At 36.9% G+C, this 23307-nt stretch overlaps 1 protein-coding gene across 3 annotated transcripts in view; it reads right to left on the bottom strand.

Moving 5' to 3' along the window:
* The window catches only part of CkIIbeta (casein kinase II subunit beta), an 84352-nt gene that overhangs the window by 5800 nt on the left and 55245 nt on the right, over window positions 1-23307 (bottom strand). For all 3 annotated transcript variants that reach the window (XM_067136581.2, XM_067136583.2, XM_067136582.2), the window contains exon 5: window positions 17623-17812. In XM_067136581.2, the coding sequence (XP_066992682.1) occupies window positions 17623-17812 (190 nt within the window). The remainder of the gene's footprint in view (window positions 1-17622; window positions 17813-23307) is intronic.

Raw genomic sequence — 23307 nt, 5'->3', positions numbered from 1 at the left:
ATAACTCCTTCAGATAACCCAGTTTTTACACAAGGTGTTACATTAATTAATACACGTCTTACGAGGAGACAAAAACAGGGACGAATGTGGAAACACATGCATCGTTGAGAAAGCAAAGTTATACATATTAAAAATAAGCTTAACCACACAACTTGCAGTGCGAAAATATTTGCCTTGAATGATTCCTGAATACAAAACGCACACGCACACACTTCTAAAGAGCCAGCAGGCAGGAAAAAGTAAGGTGAAACCTTGAGAGTTCTTCTGAGAAGAGTTCATCATTCTTTCTATGATCTGACTAACTAATGAAGTCTCCCTTGAGTTCCTGATAAACATACACAACAGGAAAATTAAACAATACACATCTTACAAGGAGATAAAAAACAGGGAAAGTTATACATATTAAAAATAACCTTAACCACATATCTTGTAGTGCGAAAATATTCGTCTTGAATGATTCCTGAATACAAAACACACGCGCATACATTTCTGAAGAGCCAGGAGGCAGGAAAAAGTAAAGTGAAACCTTAAGAGTTCTTCTGAGAAGAGTTCATCATTTTTTCTATGTTCCGACTAACTAATGAAGTCTCCCTTGAGTTCGTGATAAACATACACAACAGGAAATTCTTCTTCACTCTCAACAATAGCTATAAAGATCAACGGTAAATTTCATTTTAAATATTGCGTAGAGACGTGAAGCATGATCTTGAATATAATATAACTCCTTCATTTAACCCAATTTTTTACACAAGGTGTTATATTAAACAATCCACATCTTACGAGGAGATAAAAACAGGGACGAATGTAGAAACAAATGCATTTTTGAGAAAGCAAAAATTATACATATTAAAATAAGCTTAACCACACAACTTGCAGTGCGAAAATATTTGTCTTGAATGAATCCTGAATACAAGATGCACGCACACACTTTCTAAAGAGCCAGCAGGCAGGAAAAGGTAAGGTGAAACCTTAAGAGTTCTTCTGAGAAGAGTTCATCATTCTTTCTATGTTCCAACTAACTAAAGAAGTCTCCCTTGAGTTCCTGATAAACATACACAACAGGAAATTCTCTTTAACTCTCAACAATAGCTATAAAAGAGCAACGGTAAATTGTATTTTAAATACTGTGCAGAGATGTGGAAGCATGATCTTGAACATGATATAACTTCTTCATTTAACCACCTTTGAAAAATTCTCTCTATATTACATAGCTTCATTAACAACCATTCTGTAGATGCACAAATTAATCTTGTAATCTTCATAGGTCCGGTATTCAGCTTGACAAGAATATAAAATAGGTATTAAGGAATACATTGTTGAGAGTTTGGAGGTTGACTGTGCCAGTATTGGTGGTGTATTGTTGCAGCGTTACGTGTAGGGTGGGGGCAGGTTTCTATGATGTTTATTGCGGGACATAAGGCGGTAAAGCTATGGCGTGAGATGAAGAGGAACAGAGCGTGTTGGATAGTTTAGGTCTGGGCAGCGGCCGTTGTTGGATTAGGAGGGGAGAGGGGAGGAGCGGTAGGGGAGGAGGGGTGGAAGGGGGGGAAGTATGGAGGGTGATGTGGTGAAAGTGTGTGGCGTGACAAAGTATTATGCATGATTTGAAAGACAGATCTGTTTTTCGGGATATTCATGTTTTTGAAAAATTCAATGAGAAAGTCGAATAGGATCTTTGGTTTCTCTGAGATATCATTTAAGTTTAGGTTGGGATTGAAATATTGGTCTAAATGAATATAGAGGTTTTCAGTGACGTCTAGGAAAGAACCTTTGTTTAGAATATCTAATACTTCAAGATCTTGATTTATTTCAGTAAAGTTGTGCTTAAATTCTTTTATATGTAGGCCGACCGCGGAAAAACGGTTGTGTTTTATGGCATTGACATGTTCTGCATATCTGATTTTAAAGCTGCGTCCTGTTTGCCCTAGGTAAGAACTTTTGCAGTCTTGGCAAGAAAACCTATATACACCTGATTTAGAAAAAGGACTACTTTTATTTATTGATGAAGAGTTGTGTAGGATCTCTGTGCTTCTATTGTTAGTACGAAAGGCTATTTTAACGTTGTGTTTTTTAAAAACGTTAGTGACGTTGTAAATTTCTTTATTAAAGGTAAATGTGGAAAGCGTGGCAGTGCTAGTATTGTCTTTTATTAGGGTGGTTTTTGGGCGGTGTCTGAATTTATTGATTATTCTTTCAATAAAGGATTCATTATATCCATTGAATTTTGCTATAGAGCGAATGGTGTTCAATTCTTTATTTAAGTTTTTTCTTGACATTGGAATTTTGAATGCTCGGTCTACTAAGCTATTATATGTAGCCGCTTTGTGTGTTTGGGGGTGTAGTGAGTCATTTCTTATAGTAGTGGCCGTTTGAGTGGGCTTTCTATAGATACTATATGTGAACGAAGAGGGGCACCCCTCAATGGAATAGATGTTGCACCTTACATACCTTACATAAAGCCATGGGAGGTTTTGGGATTGCCTATTACTGTTTTGGTTGCAATGTAAGACTAGGAATTTCACGTTATTGTGTTAAAATGTTAAAACCGCAGTCGTTTTATTTGTGCACGTTACATGTAAAAACCTTAGCATCATTTCGCACTCGTACCGACTTTGACAGCGAGCGCGTTTTCCAGCTGAGCTCAAGGTCGTGAATTATCGTAAATTCGGAAGTTTTCATGATATTTTCTCTCTTTCCAATTTAATTGTGATTAGTGACTGACATAATTGAATATAATGCATTCGAAACTTGAGAATCAATACTTTCATTCGAAACAACATTCTCGAGTTCAACATAATCTTCGATGTAGGCTGTAGGCCTAAATTGCATGGTACAAGATTTCCACAAACTGACTATGAACAGTATACCGGTGACCAAATTACAATGGAAGATTTAAAGAAAAAAATGGATTTCGCCATCATGTTGGGCGCTTTTGTATCCTATGTGCTTTACTTTATTAGAATAGAGAATTAAAAAATACTTGTGGTCGGGTTGATTGTTTGGCTTGATGTTATTAGGTTTTTCGAACAGTTTGACCGATCAAAGTTGCTGAACTGAAAGAAGTTTTCAGAGGAAACCAATGAAGTTTCTCCGGTAAAACTGAATGTAAAGTTTCGAGACTTTTAAGTCGCGTACCGGTAATTAATGATTGAAGCCGGCCTCGCGGTCGAACTTGCCTGCGTCTAACCTGGAGGACCCAGGTTCGATTCCCGGCCAGGTCAGGCATTTTTATCTGGATATGAGGGCTGGTTCCAGGTTCACTCATTCTACGATTACCTTTAATTGAGGCGCTATTTAATGGTGAGATGGCAACTCCGGTCTAGAGAGCCAGGAATAACGGCCGAGAGGATTAATCACACTGACCATGCGTTACCTCGTAATATGCAGGCGTTCGGACCGAGCAGCGGTCGCTTGGTAGGCAGAAGGCCCATTGAGGGTGTAGTTTGGTTTGGTTTGGTTTAGGGGTGTTTGTAAGATTTTAAGTATACATATTTCTTTTTGAAATATTTAGCCAAATTGTTCATGGTTCATTCATTCCCGGATTTTTAGTTTTTCTGTGTTGTACGTTTTTTTTTCGGTGGTCCCTCCAAAAACGGAGAATCGAGGTTCCACTGTATATGCTCCACAAACTGGAAATAAACAAGAGGATCCAGAACAATTCCTTGAAACAGTGGAGAAATACAGAGAAGACAAGGAGGTAATTACCGTATAATCCCGGACACCACCCACCACCAAATAAGACCCGCACCCTAAATTTGAGACAGCAAAATACGGAGGAAAAAAACCCCCTTGCATACCTATTTTATTTTCTTCAAATATACTACAAATAAAATTTCAAACAGCTTACAATTAATAAAATCATCACAAAAATCATAAATAAAATCTGTCCAATACTCAGATCATTCACAATTCACCGCCGCCATCTTTAGTTTCACCATAGGAACTTTCGTCGCTGGATTTTTCCACAAATAGTTGTCCTCACTACCGTCCACTGAATTTGAAACTCCACATTTCTTAAAGCTTTTGGACACTAGATCATTGGGAATGCACGCCCATGTGGTCTCGATCCAGTTGCATATTAGTACCACTTCAGGCCTCTTCACTCGTCCGGTTGGTGTTAACGCGTGATCACCATCAGACATCCATTCGATGTACAACTGCTTCATTGCAGTTTTGAAAGGGTGGTTCAAGCACACATCCAACGACTGTAGAATAGAAGTGAGTCCTCCAGGAATTATTGCAAGATCGGTTTTTCCTTTCCTCATCATATCCTTTACAGCGTCAGTTGTATGTCCTCGGTAACTCCAGCACAAACATGTTTCATTTTTGCAACAAAGCTCCCAGGCGACGTTGCCAAACGTACTTCACCCAGTCCTCAACTAATGCACTGTCCATCCAGCCGGACTCGTGTTCTAACAATAACACCGGGCGGGAAGTTTCCTTTCGGAAGTGTTTTCCTTTTCAGAACCACATATGGAGGGAGTTTGGTTCCATCCGTTAATACGCACAACGTTACCGTGCATCGTTGCTTTTCGTTACCAACTGTTCAGATGGTTACACTTTTAGAACCCTTTGTATCCACTGTATTTTCCAACGGCATTTCAGAATAGACAGGTGTCTGATCAGCATTCCCAATTTGCGATAGCAAATAAGAATTTTGCTTATGCAAATTAATGTGATGATGAAAGGCCGTTAACTTTTCTTCATACGCCCCAGGGAGATGTTGTGAAACAGACATACATCTCCAAATGCACAATCCCTTCCTCCGATAAAAGTCTCGGATCCATCCGCTGCTTGCAGTAAAACCCTGTGTTTTGAGTTCTTTTGAGATCCCTCGTGCTTTCAATTGACACATTTCACTAGAAACACCATATCCTAACTCACGTTTTTCTATCCCAAATTTGTGGAGTCGTTCTTCAATTTCCGGAAACACTGCACCCCGCCCGCGGAACGCTCTTAGATCGCCATTACTTTTTACAAGTTTTCCTCCTTCTTCTGCCAATCACGAATACACGATTCATTAATATTGTACTTTCTGCCAACAGCACGATTTCTGTATATTTCAGCAAGGCAGACTTCTATAGCCAACACTCTCGACTCTCGCAAAGTACGATATCTCGCGACATCAGTTATACGCGCACCCTGCATGCCAGCAACACTCGTGAAACAAATGAAGATCAAGCATCCGCAGCAGCCTTTCATATTTACCCATATTCTTTGAATTACAGTATTTCATTACCTTACATTTCGCGTTTACATGCCACGGTAACCGTTTTGAGGAAAAAAATCAATCTTGTTTTCTAGAACGCAACTACAACACAATAAGACATGAATGACCGTTTACATGTGGTATATTGAGTACGGTAAACGTATTCAAATTTATTTCAATACTCCATGTAAACGTAATAAATATTTACGAGAATGAACGGCTCGAATACGAGCCGCACCCAAGATTTAGAACCAATGTTTTGGGGAAAAAGTGCGGGTGGTATTCGGGATTAAACGGTATAGTGGGTGACCTGAATGCACAAATGGGAAGAGAGACTGGGAAGAGAAGAGATTCTGGGGCCATATGGATATGGCAACAAGAATCAATAAGGGGGTATGTTCTGCCAGAGGAACCAACTTATGATAGGAAACACACGGTTCAGGAAGAAAAATAGCCAGAAGATTATCAGGTACGGATGGCGAGACAGAAGAAAGAAAACGCAGATTATATGTTAGTGGAAAAAATGACATCAGAAAGATCTTATGGATGTTACAGCTATGCCTGAGGAAACTTTTGGGGGTGACCATAGGACAGTGATAGCAAAGTTAAAAGTAGGCAAGGTCACAAAACTACAAGAAAACAAAGGGAAAGTAGCATCTAAACATTGAAGGAAGAGGATGTTCAGGAAGCATTCAGGAAATAATTACAAAAACTGATATCAAGAACAGATATTAGTCATGCTGAAGAGGAATGGAATAATCTTAAAGAGTGCATTTGTAGGGTGTACAGAGAAAGCATGTGGCAGAACATCCGGAAAGGTAAGAGAGAAGGAGATAAAATGGTGGAATGATTGAGTAAAGGAATAGAAGAAAACTTGGAAGCACGGAAGTCCGCTATAACGAGTACGGCATATAACGAGAACCCCATTATAGCGACGGTTGTTTTTTGTTCCTTCAAAATTCTCATATTAAACTCTGTATGATCCTTCGGTTACAGCGAGAGCCCTATCACTGACGCATCCGTTATTACGAGCGATTAAGAGTGCACGATTTTTTTTGTTACAGATATTTATGCACCCAGCGATTATATTACATACGATCGATATTCTTCGGTTTATCGCTATGTTTAACGAGCACTCTCGATATTTGAAGGCAATGTCTGAGTCAATTAGTAATACCCGTCGATTTCTGTTCCGTACAGAAAAATGGAAATGAAAGAGAACATGTTTGCGAAAAAGATGCGTAAATAGCTTGTCCGATAGCTGTTAACTCATTAAAAATAAAGGCTGAAGTTCACAATCGCTTAATTTTAATGCTAAATACTGCAATTAAGTAAGAATGGGATACACCTCAAGATATGACAGAGTGCATCATCGATTTTAGTGGTTAGTTTTATATTTTCTCGCATCTGGTTACATTTTGGAAAGGCTGTTATGTAAATTTGTAGCAAGAAGGTTGAAATATGTTTGAAATACGTTTCCATGATACATTTAGTAAGGTTAAGTTAGGTGACGCTGTTTGAATAAGAAAACTGAAACATTTGTCACAAAATGCGATCAATCATCTTTGGTATGGTAACGTTTTCTCGCTATGTATACTGTTGAGCTTTCTCGTTGACATTCGAAGGCGATTAAAATTTAAATAATTGATAAGGAGATTCTACCTATTCAATACCAAAGAATAAGAAATGTAGTGAATTACATTCTCATTTAATAATAATTAGAAATGGTACCGGTTTCGACCCTAGTCCAGGTCGTCATCAGCCGATTAAGAAATGGAAAACAATGCATAGGATCAGTAGAAGAGGCAATATGAAAAGGAAATGAACGGGGGTAGACAACGTAAAACTTAGAAGTAAAATACAAGTCATTCAAAGGAAAACAGTGCGCAATTCTCTTAGGGGCAGCAAGGCACACGCAGCGCTAGGCAAAGTCCCACAATTACGAATAGTGGAGAACTGTTCAAAGGCGATGCCGGAGCCACTTAGTAATACCCGTCAACTGCTGTTCCATAAAGAAAATTAGAAATGAAAGAGAACTTTTCTGTAATAAATATGTACATATTGTGGTTGATAGGAGTTGTTAACATGTTAGAAATAAAGGTGAAGTAAATGATCGCTTAATTTTAGTACTCTACACTGATACTAAGTAAGAATACAATACAGTTCAAGATATCGCAGAGCGCATCACTGATTTCTAAGATCAGATCTTATTTTCTCGCGTCTGGTTAAATTTCGGTAAGGCTATACCCATCCAAATCACTTTTCTGCTGGTGCTTGATAAGTTTTCATGGTACATACGCGGTTAAGTTTGAATGAGAAAACTAAAGCGTTTGCCACAAAATGCGATCTTTGGTATTTTTTTCTCACTACGTTCACTTGCGAGATCTATCGTCGACATTCAAGGGCAATGTCTGAGTCGATTAGTAATATCCGTAAACTACTGTTCCGTAAAGAAAATTAGAAATGAAGGCTAAGTAAACGATTGCTTAATTTTAATACTCTACACTGAAATTAAGTAAGAATGTGATACACCTCAAGATATGGCAGAGTGCATCACTGATTTCAGAGGTTAGTTTATATTTTCTTCAATCCGGTTAAATTTCAGAGAAGCTATTCCCATGTAAATTTATAGCAAGAATGTTATCATTTCTCTACTGGTGCTTGGAATATGTTTTCATGATACATATAGTAGGTTAAGTTAGGTTAGGTGATGCTGTTTGAACAAGAAAACTGAAGCAATTGCCACAAAATGCGACTAATCATCTTTGGTACCGTATGGTTTTCTTGCTATGTACACTTGCGAGTTCTCTCGTCGACATTCAAAGGAGTCGATTAGTAATAACTGTCGATCGCTGTTCTCTAAAGGAAAATTCAAAATGAAAGAGGATAACGTTTTCGTAAAAAAATGAGTAAATAACAGGGTGGATAGCAGTTGTTAACTCGTTAGAAATAAAGGCTGAAGTAAACAATTGCTTACTTTTATATTAAATACTGAAATTAAGTAAGAATGTGATACACTTCAAGATATGGCAGAGTACAGCACTGATTTAAGAGAATAGTTTAAATTTTCTCGCGTCTAGTTAAATTTTGGGAAGGCTGTTCCCATATACATTTGTATCGAGGAGGTTATCATTCTCTAAGTGTGCTTTAAATATGTTTTCATAATACATACACGGTTAGGTTAGTTGACACTGTTTGAAGAAGAAAACTGGAACCTTTGCCACAGAGGTCTTTGGAGTGATACTATAACCTTTCCAGAATAAAATTTAACACACGCTTTCAAGGAGTATCAGATTTTGAAAAGTAACACGAGCAAGCAGGAGTGTGGATATCATCTGTGAAAAGCCAAGTTTTAAACAAACTGATTGCCGTTTGATACCGATTTTAATGTGTATGGTGTTTTCCCCGATTTTTGCAAAAACTCAGATATAACGACAATCCATTATAGCGGGTAAATTTTTCGCGTTCTGAATTCTAGCTATAACGGACTTTTACTGTAATGGAAAATGCAAAAGACTGAAGAGAGTAGAAGCAAAGAGTTTGCAAAAAAGTAGTAGCAAAAAAAGTTGGGAAATATTCACCCAGGAAGTAAAGAAAGATAGGAACTGCAGAAAACATTAATATTTGGAATTATAGGAAACTATAGGAATGAAATGGTGAACACAGGATTTGTGAAGAATAAAGGAGTAATACTAACAAAACTAGAAGAGATAATGAACAGATGGAAAGAATATTTCAGTGAACTGCAGAACGTGAGAAACCAGACATGTGGAGGTGTCTAGGCAGCAGGAATAGAAGATGAAGATGGGAAAAGCTGTGAAAATAGCTTTCTCTCCACGCCAGCGTCGCATTGTATGCTGGAGCGGATACAAAACATCATCATCATCATCATCATCAATGTCCCACTCCAGTCACCCGCGTGTGGTTAACAAGCCTCCTCCACTCTTTTCTGTCCTTCCATTTTTCCTGTTCCATTACTTCCGCCACATCCAATCCAGCTTCTCTAATGTCCTTCCAAATCTCATCCATCCACCTTCTTCTCGGTCTTCCAACTTGTCTGTTTCCCTTAACTTCTCTTTCCAATTCCCTTCTTGCTACCTGTTCTTTTTCATTCTTTTTACATGTTCGAACCATCTCAGTCTTGCTTTCTGTATCTTCTGTACTAACAGTTCTATATTTAGCTCTTCTCTGATTTTAATATTTTGGATTCTACATCTTCTTGTCTTTTTAACCGATGTTCTTAAAAATTTCATTTCTACTGCTTGGATCTTACGATCTTGTCTCTTATTAGTTACCAGCGTTTCTAGTCCGTATGTTACAGTTGGTATGAAATACTGTTTATATGATGTTAATTTCATTCTCTTGGGTACTTAGTCATCCCATAAAAGCTCTCTGACTTGATGATAAAACGTTGTAACTTTACTTAGCCTGTTATTACTTTCATGGTTGATTTCATTACTTCCATTAATAATGCTGCCCAGGTATGTAAAGTGTTTTACATTCTCTAACCGTTCTCCGCCTATGTTCTCTTGGCTTCTCTTTTTCTCTTTTCCACAGCGCACAACTACAGTTTTCTCTTTACTAATTACCATTCCAAAATCGTTAAGATTTTCATTCCAAAAGTCCAGTCCCCTTTGTACTTTCTTTTCTCCCTTTCCCCAAACCACAACATTATCTCCAAATACCAAAGCATTCACTTCATCACTACTGATACTCTGTTTTACATGTTTTATGATTTCATCCATCAATATAATAAACAATAATGGCGACAGTGTACTTCCTTGTTTGAGACCTTTTTTTGTATAAAATGTTTCAGTCACCACTCCCCACTTGTACAATGTTTTTACTCTCATGATACATTTTTATCTTGTTAATTAATGATTTTGGTACATTCCTTAACTGTATCATAAGCTTTTTCCAAATCCAAAAATACGAATATGATTTCCTTGTTCCTTTCCGGATGTTTTTCCATTATTGTTTGCACTGTAAATATCAAGTGTATTGTTGATCTATTTGGTCTAAAGCCATGTTCTTCTTCTTCTTCTTCTTCTTCTGCTGCTGCTGCTGTGTTTCTATTATATCTCTCAGTCTTTTGTCTACGACTTTCTCCATTATTTTTAGCCCATGTGATAATAGGGTTATACCTCTTTATTCTCACATTTCTTCCTATTTCCTTTTTTGAACAGTGGTACAATGCTTCCTTGTTGGCAATCTTCAGGTATTGCAAGTTAAGAATCTCATTATAAAACCGTATTGGATTTCAGAATAAGAAATTTTTAAAATCACCTTTCCAATACCAGACAATCCTTTATATTTAGGATAAAACAATTAATAGATATTATAATTAGGACATGTTTTGCTCATGCTTAGAGAGCATCATCAGCTAAGGATAACTTAATCCAAGGTAGGTCAGGGCCCTTATCCCGGTATATATAACGAAAAACGTCTAATAATACATTGATAAAATATGAATTTTAACAATTTAAAAATAATAAGATTATATTATGTCTACTGAAACAAATAGTGACCATTAAAATGTCAGTGGAATGAATGACGTGAAAATGTCACAATAATATGCTGTGAGTGATTGTTTGTATAAATCGATGATCATAATAAACTTTGCTCAATGGCATTAGACTGCTTGTAATTAAAAACAGTTTTTCACATTGGGAGTGAGCTCTTGTAATGAATTATGATCTTGTTTCATAGATTAAACGTGATGAGGCGTTTTGAAATCACATGTATTGGTTGAAAAACAAACTGCCTGGATCAGCGTAAAAAACTTTACAAGACTCCCTCGCGTTGTATTTCAAACATTATTATGTATAGATAGTGTATTATTATTGGGCTTAAAATGGAGAACTACTGGTCTCGTAGGTGAAAAACATAAATCGAGAGTGCCCTGTATAAAAGAAGGGAAAGAAGAAAATTATGTGTCAGTTTCTGGAATTTAAAGGCCGTACTACTGTAGGGAAATAATAATAGAAGGCGCTTGCCCGTGTGTTGGTTGAGGGATGATTAGTTCCTTAGTTGTTTACGGAGGTTTGATGGTGCTACGTGTGTTGTACGAATGCGATCGTAGAGGCAGGAAAGTTAGCGGGAGGGGGAAGGAGGGCGGGATGCTACGCAAGTTTTCAGCTAGTGGAGGGAATGCAGTGCAAGGAGGCGTTGTAGATGTGGCTATTGTTGCTGCCGGTGAATTGAAAGCATGTTTATAGCGGGAGGTTTTCATGACTTTTTAGCACTGATACCAAAGTTAGCAATTAGATTGGGGATTTGCCCAATTATGGGGCTATTAATGTCCAAGACATCATTTAATTTACTGTTTTTATTAAAGTACTCGTCCAAGGAAATGTAACCGTTTTTATACCAGGCCATTAGACTGCTTTTGTTTGCGTATTTAAGTATTTGCAGATCTTGATCGATAGAACTGAAACTATGCCCCGTGTCCCTCATATGAACATTCATGGCGGAATCCTTTTTGTGTTTCAAGGCAATGTAATGTTCTAAGTACCTTATTCTAAAGCTACAGCTGGTCTATTCTACATATGAAAAATTGCACTATGTACATCTGAGTCTATATATTCCCGAGTTTGAAAATCTGTTATAACTTGTATTAAAGGAGTTAGAATTGAAAAAAATATTGCGGTTGGTGTTGTGAGTCCAGTATGCAATGTTAATGTTGTGCTTTTTTAATGGTTTGGTGATATTGTAAACAGCTAGGTTGGTGAAAGTAAAAATAGCTAAATTTGGTTTTTTGGTTTTTTCAGGAACAAATGTAGTTGTATTCTTTGACTTAATTTTACATATGATTTTGGTATTCATATCAGGTTTAAAGCCATTCAGCATTGCTAATTCTTTGATGAAACATAGTTCTTTTTCTCAATTAGCATTAGAGAGAGGAATGTTCATGGCCCTGTGAACCGAGCTGTAAAATGTAGCCTGCTTATGGGAGTGGGGGTGCATGGATTTGCTTTTCATTTTTATAGGAGCGGCAGATGGTTTCCTGTAAATGTGGTAAATGAACTTTTCTTTATCTCTAGTCAAAGTTAAATCTAAAAAGTTTAAGGAGTTGTTGACCTCGTCCTGTTTAGTAAACTGAATATTGTGGTTAAGGTTGTTGAGGAGCCTGAGTACGTTGTCGCTATTGTTCAGTTGTTTATCTATGATAGCGAACGTGTCATCTACACATCTTAGCCAGAGTTTTACGCCGTTAATTGTATTAATTATTAAATTGGTTCCCATATTGTCCATAAAGATGTTCGCAAGAATGCCGGAGATTGGGTCACACATTGCTAGTCTCTTTTAATTAATTTAATAGAGAACACAATTTGTGTATATAAAGTGATTACATGTCATTTAAGCATAAGTCTATTATAGGCCTATTTCTCTTAGAGCATTCCACAACATGGTAACGAGGACAAGTCAAATCACACAGTGCACACACACGACTATCGTCAGGTTCATGAAAGATCCTAGTATTGCAGAGTTTATAGTGGTATCCATGAATTGCCATAGAAGTGATAAAATGTCGGAGATCCTGGTTTGTATTGGTCCAAGTTCTATTCGTCATTGCTTCAGTCGAATAGAATTCAGGACAAGTATCATTCCTTTTAGCCAATCTTTCATCCAAGAGTTTCTTCCAATGGTCTGTATAAGGTAGAGCGAGCTTGAATCTCAAATCTTCAATTAAAAAAGGCCCCTTTGCAAGTTCATAAACCAGTCTTGATCTAGTAAATCAGGACACACATAGGATTGTCTTTAAGAATCGGGCTTTGATTTTTTCTAGAGTGTGTAGGTCATTCTTTGTTAGCTTATCCCAAATGATTTCCAGTCCATATGTTAAAATAGGGATTATTTTTGCGTCAAACAAGGTCATGGCCGTCTTAAGAGATACAGTAGAACCTCGATAATTCGAAATCGGTTAATTCAAAATCCCACGTAATTCGAAGAAGCTCTCGTTCCCAGAAACATGAGATACCGTTTTGCATGTTATTTAAATTGTTTAATTCGAAATACGGATAATTCGTAATTCGAAGTACAATGTCGGCCCCATTACCGAAATTCAGACTTTTAATTCGAAACTGCTTTTACATTTTAAAACAATAGTATGTTAGAGTAATTTCAACTCGAAATTTATCTGCGTCATAATAGAACGCGTGTTCCGGAACGTGGAGGGGTACGGTAGCTTTCAGCACTTACTCACTTCGGTGGGTCTACAGGGCGCTTCATGATTGCCAATTTGAATGAAATCGGAATTCTTTTGTATTCAACCTTTTCAGGAACGCCGTAATATCACGCAACAGGCAGTGTGCGGGAAAACAGAATGCGCGAACACTGGCGATGCCGACAGTTGACGAAAAAGCGTGGCTCATATAATAAATTCGTAGGCACCGAACAATATGTCATTGCCGATGAAACTGCATTGCTTTATTTTAATGCGAGCCCAAACGGTCTTATGGTTTTAAAGGAGAAAGTGCCAGCCGGAGAATCGTACAAGGGTCGGGGATGGGGGTCATTGTAGTGTGTTGCAATTGCAATGCACATGGAAGCGAGAAACTTTATCCCCTCGTCATAGAAAAGTTCGATAAGCTACGTTTTAAGGGCGTCGGGCACTTTCCATCCCAGTACAAAGCATATAAAAATGCAAACAGTACAGATAACCAAAAAATAATGCATTTGCACAGGGGAACCAGCATAATTTATACTCGTCTTTGAATTGTGTGATTTTTTTCTTTCGTTGCGTGAGGTTATGTTCGTCAGTGATTTATCCAAGTGCATTATTTGAACATTGTAAATGCACCTTGTTGGATACATTTCGGAAATAGTTTTTCTATGGCATTGGAAAGGTTTAAACTGTGAATCGAGGTGATTGCATGTATTAATGGGTCTTAGAATACTTTGTGACGCGGCAAGTGTTTACATTTCTGAAGTACGAGAAAAGTGCCACGGCGGGAAATCGTACAAGGATAGAGTCATAGGAAAGTTTGATTTTAAGGGCATCGGGTACTTTCTGTGTAAATACAAGACATCTAAAATGCATACAGTATAGTACTCCGATGAATAAAGCACCTACACATGGGAGCCAGCATAGATTTCTCCTCGTCTTTGAATCGTGCTTTGTTTTTTCCTTTCTTTCGTTGCGTGAGGTTATATTTGCAGTGAGATATGCAAGTGCATTATTTGAATACTGTAAATGCACCTTTTTGGATACATTTTGGAAATAGTTCTTTTTTCATGGCATTTGAAAGGTATAAACCGTGAATCAAGGTTAACTGCATGCAGTAACGGGCTTAGAATATTTCGTAACGCGGCAAGGGTTGGTACTCCTGAATTGCGAATTGGCGGTTAATTCGAAATCACGTAATTCGAAGTCCGATTTTTGAGTCCCAACGACTTCGAATTAACGAGGTTTTACTGTAATCTATTTAAATTCTTGATGTCAAATATTGCTTTCATAGCTGCCGCAACACGTAACCTAATATGAAGTCTAAAGGATTTTACTGTCGTCTGCATCGTCAAGCCCAGATATTTGAAACTGTTTACGTCGTTTTTATGTTTCCGCTTTATACGTCACTTTGTCATACCAATATAATGGTCTGTTATTGGACTTGAGGATGTTCGTCCTCCCTTCCTAAAAATCATGTAGACAGTCTTTTCAATGTTCACTTGCAATTCATTTGTATCTGTCCACTTCTCCAGTGCATCCAGTGCTTTTTATAGCTCTTTAACATCGTGTGATCCTAGAACCGTATCATCAGCATATAAATACATGCTTACTTCATTTGACACCTCTTTTATCGCTTGAACCACATCATGTTGTGGTTAAGGTTGTTGAGGAGCCTGAGTACATTGTCGCTATTGTTCAGTTGTTTATCTATGATCGCGAACGTGTCATCCACACATCTTAGTCCGAGTCTTACACAGTTTTGAAGATATATTTTATTATTGAATGTGAAATAGTTATTGCTAAGTACGAATTTCAATAAATTAATAAAATCGTCTATTTCGCATCTGCTTAGGTTGTTATGTTTCATAAGGGTAGTTTTTACAATGTTAATTGTGTCATTAGGGTATATTCGAAAACATGTTAGTGATATTATATGAGACCATAACATGTTTGTCTGTTAGCTTGAATGTGGACAATTTGTCACAGAAGTCAACATAATTCTTTATGTAGGCTTTATTATTGAATTTAAAATGTTTGTATAGGAAACTGTACAAAAATTTAGAAACGTTATATATGGGACTATTTCTACAATTTATAATGGGGTGAATTGCTATCTCTCGCTTATGTATTTGTGGTAGAGCTCTGGCAGTGCATTATAGTAAGTTTTTGTTGTTCGTGTTCTTGTAAAAGAAAGGAAGACTTTTTTAACAGGTTCTTAAGGTCTCGGATTTTTAACGTGGGATCTTCTTCCACTGTATCATAAGTTTCGGCGGAAAAGAAATCTTCGGTTTTACTAATGTATTCTTCTTTATTTAGTAGTACCGTTGTGGGACCTTCGTCCACTTTTGTGACTATGATATTATCATATTTTATTTTTTATTTAAGTTATCTGTTTGTTAAAGTTTGGTATTGACTTCGATTTCAATTCTTTAACTAAGGAGGGGAGGTTCATCTTTATTTCGTATTTCACGTCATTTCGATGTTTGATAGGGAGTTTTAAAATACTAGATTCAGCCTCTGCAATATTGGTAATGAGGTCATCACGACTTATTGGTTACTCAAGAAGTCCATTTCGCTGTTAGTGAATGTGGTATTAGATAGATTCACAGTGGTGGGGATGTTGTTTAACTGGGGCGTATGTAAATTGTTCGTTCTTTGAGAGTTGACGGACATTGTTTTTGAATCCTTGAGAAGTTTTCGTTTTTTCTCCAAAACTAATTGCTTATAGTTCATTGCAACTGACACTTTTTCATTAACAAATTTAAAATAGGAATCCCATTCTAAGGTAGGCATGCTCAAGGAAGTAAATTCGGATTATAGAGTTGGACATTCAAAAATGATATTTTTCTTGTAATGTAATTTGATTTCGTTTTTCAGCCAAATGTCTATTTTCTTTTCAATGTTCAGCAAACTGGAAGAAAAAATATTTCTCCTTTGTGAGTTTCTTAAAAATTTTGGAATTAGACTAGTCTTTAAACATTCTTTTAGAAATGTGATGTCCCTAGATATTTTATTGACCTTCACCTTGAGATTAAGAAATCTATTCTTCAACTTTGCCTGGTTGGCAGTAACATTGCAAGTTATGAATCTCATTATAAAACCATTCATTTTCAGTATCAGTGCTGAATTCCAGGAAGTATGAGGGACGATAGAGCACTTTCCAGCACCACTAAGCATATGGTTCAGTCACTGACTTCCTGCAAAATGATGAGAGGCATCAGCAGAAAGTTTTGTCATTTTTTGCACAACACTGGTTGCAGGTGATGTTCCAAAAATCTTCAGTAAGGCTGCACGTTCACAATATGTAATGATAATAATATTGGCTTTACGTCCCACTAATTACTTTCACAGTTTTTGGAGACTCCAAGGTGTTGGAATTTAGACCCGCAGAATTCCTTCACATGCCAGTAAATCTACTGACATGAGGCTGACGTATTTTAGCACCTTCAATTCATGATATGTTCTTGGGGTATGCTATGCCTTAATGCCATCACAGTCATACAGCAGATTCACCATCACACTGCTAGGGTTATCATAATTGATCCGGCATAGGAAAACTTCCCCCTTTGAACTTACATTTCAAGTGGGTTTGTGCAGGTTCGTACTGTTTTATATTCTGCAATTCCATCGAAGGGTGTGGCATCCAGTGCAATGCAATTTTTTTCATGACAAGGCATTTTTGCAGGATATGAAGCACAGTCTGGCGCTATGCTCATCTCTTGGGCTAACTTATAAACGGTCTGAGATGTAGCTGTTCCCAGAATCCCACCAACAAGCTGTACACCCTCATTGCTAATGCTAGAGCACCCCGGCCAAGACATGCTGGGCCACAAGCTGTTGTCCATCACTGAAGGCTCTGATCCACCAAGCCACCATTCTGTAAGGTAACGCCAAATCCCTCCATGACTCATGAAGGCTATCATGAAAGTCACCATGTACAGCTGCAGGGACATTCACTTTTAATCCAGCTGCACTGCTCCTGTTTTGAGAACTTCTTGGATACTAAACATTCAACGAGTCTCTCACAGATGATTCTATTCTTCGCAGGACAGCGCATATGCAGAGTGCTGAATGCAAAAGTCCATGTACTGTGAGGTAGGTTGGGTATCACATTACCATGTGTGTACAAAAGAAACACATGTTCCAATTCCTGGTGTACATATTAAAGTGATGTCACTAATAAAGAGTCCTTGTATATATATATATATATATATTTAAAAAAAAAAAAAAATCAGTACATCACCTTGGAACAAACTGGTTTGCAGGCCGCTTGGGTCGATACTCAGGATGCACCATGAACAGCATTTGGGGGAATCCTGTACCAAAATAAGCTCCATCTGTATGATGATGGCGTGATGACTTGGGGGTATACACATCCATACATTTAGGGCAGTATGTCTTCACCATGGCCTCGCCAGGAACATCTGATAGACCTTGGAAACAATAAGCAAAATACATTTACCCCCAGAATAACAGAAGTAAATTTGTTGCAACCTAGAAGAACCAATGATATGGACAATCAATCTAGTTGTCAATTTCAGACATTGTAATGTAAAAAATGATGAATTCTTACAGTCCTTTACAAAAGAAAAAAAATTGTTTCTTGTACAGGAGATAATTTTATTACACACATCTAATTATCATTACTAGACCCTGTGCCCTGTTTCATAAAACTAACTAATAATATTACCTAATGATATTAGAACTCATAAAATTAATTATTAGCTAACCAAATTCTGTTACATAAAGATTTACACATGACTAATAAAATAACTTCACTCACAATATTAGTTCACACCACTAAAAAAGAAACCAAAACGCAATAAACGAAAGAGGAACTTTGATCCACACCAATTAATTAGGAATGATAAATACAGAGAAGTCACACAAAACATAAAACTGACAGATAATTTAGAAGAACTGGTTCCAATTCTTAGGCAACAAGCTGAAAATTTAGCCCCATTGAACACACGTAAAAGACATGCCTGGTGGACCTCAGAATGTGACAAAATTAATGAAGAAAGATATCAGGCATGTTTAAAATTTCAAACACACACAACAGAAGAAAGTGCAACCAACCTCAATAATATCAGGAAAAAGTTCACACAAATTATCAGGCAAACCAAGAGATAATCACAGAAAGATCTAATCAACTCAATAGAAGAAAACTACCACAAAACCAATTCCAGAGACTTTTACAAAATGTTTGGAAGACAAGTACAAACATTTTCCCCTCCCACATTAATGCTGAAAAGTGAGGATGGAAAAACGACACATAATGACAAGGAAAATGCCGAAATCATGGCACACGCATTAATTAAACTTTTTAATTGTGAAGAACCCGAGGAACTTTTAGCAATTAATACAGACACGCCCATCAAAACCCTGCCTGAACTCATAAACCCCCCCCACAATCCAAGAGGTGGAAACAGCTCTCAAAGGGTTGAAAAATTGTAAGGCATGCGGAGAAGACCAAGTTTTCGCAAAAATGTGGAAATATGCCAGTGATACAATTCGAACATCCTTACACATGGCCCTAACAAAAATCTGGATAACAGAAAAGTTCCCCAAACAATGGACCACAGCCATAATCCACCCACTCCACAAAAAAAGGAGATAAAAGTAATCCAGATAATTACAGAGGTATCTCTCTCTTAGACTGCACATACAACATTTTCTCAAGAATCCTATACAGGAGGATCAGAGAACAACTAGAGGAAGAATGAGGTGAATACCAAGGAGGCTTCAAACCTTGGAGAAGCTGTGCAGAACAAATCATCACTTTAAAATTAGCCATAGCATATTACAAGAAGCAAAACAAACCTCTTGCAATAACCTTCGTGGACTTTAAAAAAGCTTACGACTGTATCCATAGACCTCCAATGTTGAAAATTTTAAGAAATTTCGGGCTCCATCCAAAATTAATCAAATTGATTGAACTCATCTTAACCAACACTAAATCAAAGGTCAAGTTCAGAGGGGAATTCTCTGAGCCATTCATCATAAAAACAGGCTTAAGACAAAGAGACTGCTTGTCCCCACTGCTGTTCAACTGTGCCTTGGAACATATGAGGGAATGGTACAAGAGTAACCCAAAGAACATCCGAACTGAAAGACCCAAAGACAACATAAGTTTAAATTGCCTAGGTTTTGCCGATGACCTTGCTCTCTTGACCAACAATATTCAGGAAACCAGACAAGTTATATCATTACAGGAAATAGCACAGAAAATTGGTCTTGGAATATCTTTTGAAAATACAGTAATCATGTTTACTGACCCACCACTCATAAACAAAATTGCCATAGGAAACCAAGAAATCAAAATTGTAGATAAATTTAAATATCTGGGAGAAATCATAATATATAACCTCAATGAAAAGCCAGCATGGCATAGCAATAAATAAACTGACCAGAGCACAATATGTTACCAAGAATACCTACAACAAAAAGGGTCTGTCAATAGCAACAAAATTAAAACATTACAAAACAGTCATTCAACCAGAAATAACATACGCAAGAGAAACCATCTTCAAAACAACTAACACTGCACAAATAGACAAAATACTCAAGATAGAGAGAAGAATCATTAGAACCTGCATCAACAAATCATACCAAAAAGATGGACACTGGAGAGTAGCTTCTCATGAAACAGTCTACAAGGAAATACAACCAGTAATGAGCACAATCAGGAAGAAACGCATTTCATTTTTTGGACATCTAATCAGGACACCAGAGAACAGGATCATCAGGAGAATAATAGAAAAATTATGGGATAGTAAGTGCAACATTAAGTGGATTACAGAAATCAAGGAAGATATGAACTACAAATTACAGTGGAAGACCTAAGAAACAAAACCGACAAAATCAAGAAACTCACAAACAAACCAGACTGCAAATCAGAATCAACAAACAGACAATAGGAAGGGTGATTTCTGATGAAGAAAGAAGGATAAGATCAGAGAGAATGAAAAAGTACTGGGCTGACAGGAAACTGAAAAATTCTTTGTATAAAGTTGGCTAGAGTGGTCAATGAAGGCCATAAAATGTAAATAATAATATTAGTTCATTAGTCAGCTGAATGCAATGGCCTTCGCTGATGACGTTATGATCTGGGGAGAAACTGAGGAACAAGTACAGTTGAAACTCAATGAATGGAAGGTTCCAGGAGTTCAATCCAAAGATAAACTCAAACCAGTAGTGATGGAAACAGAGAGGCACAATCAGCGAACATCATACTAGGAAAACATCCACTAGAAAGTGTGGAAAGCATTACACACCTCGGCAGTGTAATATTTTGAGATACACTAGCCACAGAGGAGGTGGCAAATAGAGTGCAGAAGAGGAATTATTGCTTATTCGTTACATATTCAATTCTCAAGTTTCTTCATACGTACAGTTCAATCCTCATTCTTTTCTTGGCTGGATCTTCCACACTACAGCCTAATAACAGTCTGATATTGGACTCTTATAATACAGTTTCAAAAGAAATAGTACTAAACACCTGGGAACAGATGTACCACTACACTAAATTTCACATTTTCAGTAACCTTACTGCCAATGCAGTAAAAATTAACTTACAAACTGTCGCAATTCATTCAAACATTCCTAAAAAACACTATGTATTTTTAGCCAAAAACAGTACGAAATTCAATAGATTTCTGCAATATTACAATAGAATTAAAATCGAACAACACCACAGCTTAGCATCATATGATATAATAAACATGTAGCCTAATACACCCACACATAAAAAAATATAAAATTAATAGAATCCAATTTAAACAGTGTCCTTGAAATAGAAGAGTTCACGAAATTACTGAACTTCGCTATCAATAACAATTACTTCAAATTTCATGACACCATCTATCTACAACACGGCTCACCAATGGGATCCCCAACATCAGACATGTTTAATGTGTTCTGTCTTTGAATGGCTATATTTGTTTGTTTTTCATTGGTGATTTATTGAAAGTTATCCCAGTAACTGTGTGGTAGGTCGTGAGAAGCTTTAAAATGTGTTTCATAAGGTTGATTTTTAAGGTGGTGTTTTTTCCTATATAGGAATTTTATTTCTTCTCTCAACCAAATTTTATTCATCTTTTTCTGTGTATTATGAGTCTGGTTGTTGTTTCTGTGTTTATTGTTGTATTTTTTGAGAAATTGAGAAAGAGTACATACTTTTCACTTTTAATAACACCCACATATATCCTATTACCAACATTTTCAAAAAACAAAATCTAAACATAGCCTACAGAACTACATATAATAACGCCAACATTTTACACAACACCAAATCTATCAACAACAATAAATACAAGCATTCAGGAGTATACTGTATGAAGTGTAACAGCTGTGAGGCCAGTTATATCGGGCGCATGGAAGGAACTTTCAAACACATTACAATGAACATATCAATGCAATAAAACAATCATTTCTCAGCTATAGGTCAAAACACATTGAAGACTACAAACATAAATTTACAAACATTGAATACGACATGCAAATTCTAAGTATAAACCCCAAGGGTCCCTTACTCAACATAATGGAAGATTTTTACATCAGTTTAGATCTATATGCCAATCCAAACTTCAATTTAAATGAAATTACAGACAGAACCAATATTCTTTTCAATGCAGTAATCCCTTCCCTAAAAAAACACTTACCTAAAAAGAATTTTAAAAAGAAACCAACACACATCAAAGAACTGCCAAAAGACACGCCCCGCTCCACTCCTACTCCCTCAACAGCCGCTCCTTTAACCCCTCCACAACCACAAGCATCAGCTTCAGACACACACAAAACAGTGCACGACGTGCTCCCGAGCAGCACATACCACGAGTCAACAAAAGCAGTAAGTACATGCACACCCATTCCCACATTAAATAGACATTCCAACTTGGCAGGCGTAAATTTCTTACACTTCATTTTCTATTTTTACAGATACTAAATATGTCAACAACACAAAGTGAAGACGGAGCTTTTACGCTAATTGTATAACGTATGATATGTCAAAATTAAGCAACACGTAATGACATTTTAACAAAAATAGATAAAGACCAAGGGAAGCATGTCGTAAGACTAACGATCTATCCATAATTCTACACAAATTCAACCAAGTTTTATGGTAAAATTATAATTTTTTAACATGGACTGCAAGCATTCAAATATAGAACAATGAAGTTCCATCATCAAATACCAGACAACAACTTTGACTTCAACATAAGTGTTAACATTACTTCAAGAAACTCACACCATTATACCATCAATAGGCAAACACGGCTGATCACATGCTATAACATAGTTACATAAGTACAATATGCCGTATGAACTCACTTGTGCCTCAAAATGTTTTATTCAATCTAGCTATAAGTTTTAAAATGGGATAGTGAATGTTCATAACTTAAGAGCATTGTATTTTAAACATATATCATCCATGTACATAATAGTAATGTCAAGTTTTAATTCTCATATCTTTTAACGTACACGATTGCTTAAGTTAGGACGAAGAATAGTTGCAAATTGACAATGTTTTTACCTATACTATGTGACATTCTTATTGTATCAGTGATGTTTAGATTACATGTCATATTAGACAGCTGAAGATGACCTTCACAAGGTCGAAACTGGTACTGTAAAATAAGTATTGATTAGGTGGAAGCTCCAAAACTTCATATCTGTGAAAACCTTGACAATGCAGTGAGGCATGTCCAAATTTCTGGCACTTATAACAACACCTCATTGGAGCTGGTATGTATGGGCAAACATTTAAATGGTACATAGTGGATTTCACACCTTCCGGCAGTGACTGGAATTTGAAGGTCAAGATGAAAGCATACGTATCACTGGCATGCTGCTTTAGCCTCGTCACGTTGGTAATGGCCTGACTGTCATCAGAAACCTTTACAAAAACCATGTGAAAGATACCGGT

This window comes from Anabrus simplex, chromosome 1 (assembly GCF_040414725.1).
Source record: "Anabrus simplex isolate iqAnaSimp1 chromosome 1, ASM4041472v1, whole genome shotgun sequence".
Lineage (NCBI taxonomy): Eukaryota > Metazoa > Arthropoda > Insecta > Orthoptera > Tettigoniidae > Anabrus > Anabrus simplex.
The sequence above is the reverse complement of the archived record's forward strand: the minus strand, read 5'-3'. Positions and strand labels throughout refer to the sequence as shown.